The following is a 7,934-nucleotide window of genomic DNA, read 5'->3' on the forward strand; positions in this document are numbered from 1 at the left end:
TCAAGGCAAGTAGTCTGTCTGCGTAACTCCCAAATGTGGACCTATCCACATGATAGCCAGAGATTAGCCTGTTATTTTTTGTCTGTGCACCACACAGGTCTTTTCATCAATAGAGCAATGGCTTTCTTACAGTTGGTTGCTACCAGTACATGGCTACATCCATTTGTATTTCAGTGTTGTATTCCTACATAAGGGTATGCTTCCGAAACTCCTTCCAAAGTTATTTGCACAGTGTTTAACAGCAGAAAGGCTGTTATGCCTCTGTGTTTCTGCCTATGCCAGACCTCTTAACCACTCAGGTACATATTTGGACAGACTCAGGGAAAAATAAAGAAAAACTCAGGGACAGTCAGGGACACCTTTAAAATATTAGTGCCATTAAGTTGAGACATTGAGAGAATCAGAGCATATGAATTAATGCACCTTTTCTGAAGTAAAAGAAGTGTCTAACTCTTAATTATTGTCATTATTCATTAAGTGTAATTCACCCCCTTTCTGGCCAAAGTCAGTAGTTTTTGGAGGGATTCAGAGGGACAGAGCTAAAATTTGTTTCAAAATCAGGGACATCCCTGAAAATTAGGGACAGTTGGGAGGTATGGCCTCTGCCCAAAACAGTTATGCCAGTGTTTGTCCTGCTGTGATACTGTGTGAGGTTGTAAAGTGATGGTGTAACATTATTTCCTGGTAGAATGGCTGCTTCTCTTATCACAGTCATGTAATGTAATCCCACAACAACTGTTGGTCAACATCCACAGAACAAGTTGTGTGGTATGGTATTCCTATTTTTCCTTTACATTCACTCATTCTGATGCATGATATATTTATTTAAGCACCAACTTGATGTATATTTACTGTGGCTTAGTGGTGCTTCATGTTGTGTAGTGTATGCAAGGTCCGGGGTTCAAGAGTGACAGAAGTGTTTTATTTTGCTCCTGAGCAGAACAAGGGCCTTCACATACAGAGTGACTAAGGCACTTTTAACTACTGCTTAATAGTGCTTACTCCCGCTAACCCCCATGCTCATTTCTTTGAAAGAAAAGAAAAATGGGGAGATAGGGAAGTGGTGAAAAATGGGCACAAAGAGGGAAAGACAGTATGGAAAATAGCTTGGGATGTGCAGGATGGGTGTAGGGAAGGTCCATAGCTGCCCATTTCTTCAACAGCAACAGCTGTGCATATGCAATAAATTTGGAGTTTGATATGAAACCTTCAACCCTTGAGAGAGGGGTGAGGACAACAAAGTATGTTGTAATGCCAATTAAATAAAATGTCATGTGTCCAGTGGACATGTGTGCAAAATGGGCAACTATGTATGGGGTGTAATTTTTTTGGGGAGCAGATTGCCCTTTTTTTTAGGTGAGAGTTGAATCTGGGGTAGGGGAAGTAGGGGGAGGTAGATTGGGGAGGTAAACAGACAAGACAACAAGATGTGTACAGGGGTGGTATATGACACGTGGTGGGTGAACACCTTTGACAGGGAGGGATGTTTGGAAATCACAAGCCCATGAGCCCCCAGATTCAAACAGTGGGACTGAGGTCCCCACACATGGGCAGTCACCACTGCACCTTCACTGCCCAGAGGGTGGCTGTGCTGAGGGCTGTGTAAGAGGGGCAGGCTGACCTGGGAGTTGCGCCACTCGAGCCTCAAGCTGGCGTAGAGGTTCTGCAACAGAACGTTCAATCTCTACGCACCACAACCTGGACCATTCGAAGGGTGATAGGTGGCCCTCCTCCTCCCATGCTTGCAAGGGGGGGCTGAGCCCCATCCCCTGCAGCATTTCCACCCGATAGTGGCACAAGGCCAACGGAGGAGGAGGTCCCAGGCTGGGCACCTGATCTGCTGGTGCCAGGTATCATGGCCAGCTGAGGTGGGACAGGTGGGTCCGCTGGGATCGGCCTTCCCATATGAACTATGTTTCGGAGAGTTTAATAAAGATATGGGTTAGTAACAGTCAACAGCATTCCCAATTAGTTATAACAGCATGCAGAAGTATTCCCATTAACCCAACACACCAGATTTTCAACAGTTGAAAAGTAAGCATAACACATGCATATACAGAACAATAGTGGACATTACAACAGCATGCAGGTTGAATTGATGGCAACAGGCCACCAATATTGTGGTATTTTAACAGGGCACATGCATATAAATAAATGCACATATTTATAAACCAATAGGACATATGTCCCAACAAATGTTTTGAGATTAAACATACCGATTGAGGTGTGGAATTGCATTTTTTATGCACATACAGTAGGGTGGAAAAAGATAGCTCAATTAACAACTTATATATGCTTCTAGTTTTCATTAAATTCCTATTAACTGCAGTTATATGTCCCTTACATGTATTATTACACTACCCAATGCCCTTATATTGTGCAATTGGATTTTGCTAGATCATTATACACATGAGCTGTATCTTACATACAAACTGTCCAAGATGCAGATGTTACTGCTACATATTTTGAGAGTTGCTCACACACACTACTGCTAAGATGGTACACTGACAGCTCTACTTTCATATAATTATCTAGATATGTTCAGATGAAAGTATCAGTTATATGTTAACAGCTCCCTACATTTCTGGCAGCACATTGACATTTCTGGGTAGCACAATACCAAACTACTCATGTGCCAGATTAACCTGTACATGCTGGGCATGAACCAACAGTTGAGGGCTGCAAATACGCATAAGAGCTACTGGCACTCCCTTCATCCACGTTATATGGGCCTACCCAAGTGTGGGTTGACACTGCTTAATACAACACTACTATTTGTAGAATGCAACAGTACAACAACATATCAAAGAAAATGACACAGATGCACTCCAGGAATTATACATTTATTAATGGATTATTACACCTTTATTTATTGGGTTAAAACACTTTTTGAAGGCTCTCTCATTTATTTTATATAACAGTACATGCAGAATAATTACTAATCTGCCTGATGATGCAGCCTTTGCAGCCTATCTTCATGGGCTTGCTGATTCATAGCCTGGACACCTGCAGCTGTGAAGTAAATGCAGTGATATTGAGACATACCTATCCATAGTATAGACAAGCATAGCAATTCTTAACTACTTAATACAATGGCTACTTACTCAGTGCTGGGGCATTGGGCATCGCATGGGATTCCTGGATCCACTGCCCCAGTTAATCCTCCCTACATCACTTCAGGTCAGAATAATGGTGCCTGACCTGCTCACCAGTCCGAGGAACACCAGTGGCACTTGTGGGATCACGAGCAAGACTGTTCCAGGCATCCGTTTTATACTGGGTACCCTGGTACTGGCCCCACAGGAGTCTTTCGTCATGATTGTGGACAAGGAGCCAAACCATTACTTTGGACTCCTCAATGGCCCAGCATTGCGCTCTAAATCGAGTGTCTTCTCCAACACCGGCCATGCTGACTGCAGAAGGAAGCTACAACCAGTTATAGCAAGTATTCCCACCTGTGGAGCTTAAATATGCCTCATTTACCAAATTTATTTGTGATTGGCCAGTTTTGAAGAAACTCAGCTGTAGGCACACCTGCTTAGTTGATGTTGGCATTGTTTAAAATTCCTTTGATAGATATGTGTCTGTTGAAAGTGCATGTTTATGGAATGCTGTCATGGTTTAGTGGTTAAGTACTGTGACTTTAGTGCTCAGTATCCTGAGTTCGAGCCGTGTCACTGCTTTTTATTTTCCTACTGGGCAGACCTGACTGGTTAAGGTACAGTAAAGGAGGTGTGGCCGTGTTTAACCGACTTTGCTCAACTTTGCCCGAATTTGCCCAACGTTGCTCAATGTTGCTTGACATTGTTCAACGTTGCTCAACATTGCAAGACATTGCACTGGTTAGCGCAGTGCGCAGCTATGCACAAATACATTGTGATTGCGCTTGTTAGCGCAGTGCGCAGCTCCACACAAAGACATTGCGCTGGTTAACACGGTGCACAGCTACGACCAATTGGATTTAAATATGCTCAATATTGGTAAAATGTGCTTAGCAGTACTTTATATTGTTTAAAATAGGGTACTCATGTCTCAGAATTCATAACCATTTCACCTTCATATATATATATATATATATATATATATATATATATATATATATATATATATATATATATATATATATATATAATTTGTTCACTACTACATTTAACTTTTCAATGCTTTTTACGAAACTTATACATAAAAAATGTTAGGAAATATTTTTGTATACAGATTTCCAACAGAAAATGGAATGTGCAGTAGTGGAACTCAAACCGGGAATGCCTCCTCTTTGTGTGAAGGCTCTAACAACTACGCTATTGCTATTTTGCTTAATTTGCATATATTTTTCTTACTATCCTCTTCTGGTGTCTAAGCTGCTAACTGTAGGTAAGCAATGGGCAAACCCATGCAAACACATGCAAGTATGGGCAGCTATATCGGGTGAAATAAAAAAAAATTAAAAAAATCTTTCTATTTTTAATTTTGTCAGTTGTTTAACAAATGAGGGAGTGTAGTGTTACATTGTGCATATGTGAGCGAACTCGCTCATGTAACTTGACATTGCGGCATTTCTTCATTGCAGGGGCATGGATTTTTGAACTGCTCGGCAGTCTGACACGCCCCCTACACTCATCCACGCTCCGTGTAAGCTTTAGAGTTGAGGCAGCACACCCTCATTAATATGCATGGCACACTGCCATCAAACTCTTAGACTGGTGCTTCTGTGTAAGACTAATCTAGTCTTACACGGAAGATTAGTAAATCCTGGGGATAATGTTTCACTTCCTTTCAGGATGTGATGGCTAAGGCAAAGGTTATATTAATTGATAATTTACAGTAGTTGCATAATCAATTTTAAATCAAAACAACATTGGCTATCAATCTTACTTCATTGAAACTAGCAATTAATAGTTTTAAGGAATATGAAGCAGAATATGCTGGTACAATGATATGGATGTTAAAAGACAGATAGTTAATGTATAAAACCAAAGATGTGCCAAGATCTGATGCTATGGTTTCTTGTTTTTTTTGAGTATGTTAGGGATTTGTCTTTTACCAAACAAATGGGCATTGTTGACCTAAAAATGTAAGCTAAGTACAATATTTGCTGAACAAGGAGTACATCTGGCAAACAATGTATACAACATTTTAAACAAATGCATCACTTAGCACAAAGCAAACATTTTTGTTATCTACCTTATCTTTTGTAGCAATCAGAACTGCATCAAAGAAACTAATGTATTTCTTTCTGTCTCATGTACTTATTTTTTCTTCATTTTTAGAACACCAATGATGTATTTGAACCTCTCCAACGGATCCAACTGTTCTTGTTTTTGTATCGGCAATGAGGTAAATCCATCTAATTCAACTGCTGAAGCCACTGTATCTTTCTTCCTTGGAAGCCTTGCATTATTAGTAACAGTCTCAAATATTTTAGTTCTGTATGCTGTATTTATAGAGCGAACACTCCATACTGCTGGAAATCTGTACATTGTTAGTCTTTCAGTTTCTGATTTTATAGTAGGCATTATCGCCATTCCACTCAACATTCTTCATTACTTCAGATTTATAAATAAAGAGAAGGTTAATACACATCTTTGCAAGTTTTGGCTGATCACTGATTATGTGGCAAGCACAGCTTCAATACTAAGCATTTTACTGCTTTGTGTGGATCGATATCGTGCTGTATGTCAACCGCTTAAATATCTGAGATATCGTACTAGAGCAATGGCAAGTGCATACATCTTAGGAGTATGGATTCTTTCTTTCCTCTGGATCATTCCTATTACATTTTCAGTAGATATTAAAGATAGCGAAAATTATATTTGTGAAACAAACTTCTGTTGTAATGCCAAAATTAAGATCCCTGCTGCTGTGATAAATTTTTATATACCTTGTTTTATCTTGTTGCTGTTTTATGCAAACATTTATAGCACTATTAGAAAACGATTTAGTAACATGGAAAATATTAAGCATTTTTCATCTAAAATTATAAAAAAAAAATCAGTACGCAGCAATGGGACACAAACCATGACTTTAGACCAACAAAGTAATACAATATCTTCTGATGTTATGGAAGAAGAAAACATGAGTGAACATATGTTGCCAGCATCAATTTCCAACAATCCAAAACATGGCATTGGAGAGAATGATTCAGTAAGCACACATGTTCAGAACAAAATTGAAGCATCTGAAAACTTAAAAATGTTGAAACATAGTGGAATATTACAAAGTGATGGCAATATGCAGTACATTAAAAATACTTTGCTAAGTCAACAGCCTATATCAGGGAGCAATGTCAAAGACAAACAAGAACAAAAGGAAAGTGTTAGTTTCCAAACATCTTTTTGGCAAAGACTTTGCTGTTGCTGTTCTAAACAGTCTTTCCAAGAACTTTCTCTTAAACAGGAAGCAAAAGCTGCTAAACAGTTGGGAATTATAATAGCTGCATTTATGATATGTTGGATTCCTTATTTTGTAACATTTATTATTAGACCACTGTGTTCCTGCTGCATTTCATATGAAGTGCAAATGTTTACTGTCTGGCTTGGCTATGCAAATTCTGCATTAAATCCATTTATTTATGTGTGGATGAACTCAAATTTTAGGAAGCCATTCAAATGTCAAAATGTCTTAAATAGTTAGTGTATGAATTAATATGTCTATTTTCCCTAGAAATAAAATAAAAATGGTATCAGAAATCTGAAGGATCATTATGCATAACTTGTGGACAGACTGTAATTTATAATGCTCTACCCTTTAGCCATTTCTAACTACATTCATTTTTTTAGAAAAGCATATGTAATTATAAAATAATTGAAATTAAATTTCTGAATTGGTACTTTTTCTTGTGGACTGATATGATTGCGTTATACTTGTTATATTTCCTTTTTACACTGAAATGTCAACAGAGAAAGCAAACAGTAAAAACATGCACTACAAGATGGTGACCAGCTTGGTTATACCTACCAAACAAGAATTTCTGGAGATAATTAATTATATCACATGCATTTTTTTTCAAAGAGCAGATGCTTTATCAGAATCTTAATTTAAAGGAAAATAATGAACTTAATATCCGATATGTAAAGTCTGGGGACTTGTTCAAATAGAAAGGTATATTGTAACATCTTAGTCTAGGCCTAATAGATATCACATATTAAAGATTATATAATTTAAAATGTGTCATTGCTATTAAATGATCTAAGAGCCAGAACAAATAAAAAAAAAATGCCAGATAATCTTGCAACAAAATTACAGCTTTTAGTATAAAAATGCATAACTATTATTTGAAGAAAAGGAATTACAACATGCACTTAAAACTAAAAAAATGGAAGAAAAAACAAATACTTTCAGAAATATCAGAAATTTTCAACAGAGAGCAAGCAGTATCAAAGTTAATGCACCTGTTATTTTGTTGTTTCAAGCTGATTCAAAAAGACACGTATCAATTAATACAGTAAATTTCAATCTGGTATTGTTTACCAGTAAGATGTAATCAATTAGTAATTCAGATATACCCAGTAACTAGAAGATTATACTCTTGTTGCTTTGTAATAAAATAAAAAGGTAAATTTGAACACAAAAATATGTAATGGCATTTCTAGATTTGTTGATTTTAGAAGTTCTATATTTTAATGTTTGCATTTTATGAGAAAAATATATATTTTTAGTATGGTTATTGATGGCCTACAATCAGATATGATCAGCTATGACTGATGTTTAGTTCATTACCTGATGGTGAGTACAGTCTGAAGGCATTAAACAGATTTTAGAAGTAAATACAAGTCTTGAAACAGGGTAATGGATGATGTATAAAGACATACCTGTAAAAAAATATAATACACTTCAGGGGAAATGTTTTTTTTTGTTTTGTTTTTTGATGTATATCATTTTGTTTCTTAATATTATGTATTGACATTGGATAAAAAGAATTGCCCTCAAGATTTGTT

General features: G+C 37.3%; 1 protein-coding gene across 3 annotated transcripts in view; it reads left to right on the top strand.

Annotated features, from left to right (window-relative positions):
• The window catches only part of LOC122807099 (histamine H1 receptor-like), a 435,794-nt gene extending 429,091 nt beyond the window's left edge, over window positions 1-6,703 (top strand). For all 3 annotated transcript variants that reach the window (XM_044078049.1, XM_044078048.1, XM_044078047.1), the window contains one exon: window positions 5,268-6,703. In XM_044078049.1, coding sequence (XP_043933984.1) covers window positions 5,275-6,630 — 1,356 coding nt within the window. In that variant the 5' untranslated portion in view covers window positions 5,268-5,274 and the 3' untranslated portion in view covers window positions 6,631-6,703. The remainder of the gene's footprint in view (window positions 1-5,267) is intronic.
• Window positions 6,704-7,934: the final 1,231 nt, after the last annotated feature.

The sequence above is a fragment of the Protopterus annectens genome, chromosome 7.part0 (genome assembly GCF_019279795.1).
Source record: "Protopterus annectens isolate FY-2018-M chromosome 7.part0, PAN1.0, whole genome shotgun sequence".
Lineage (NCBI taxonomy): Eukaryota > Metazoa > Chordata > Ceratodontiformes > Protopteridae > Protopterus > Protopterus annectens.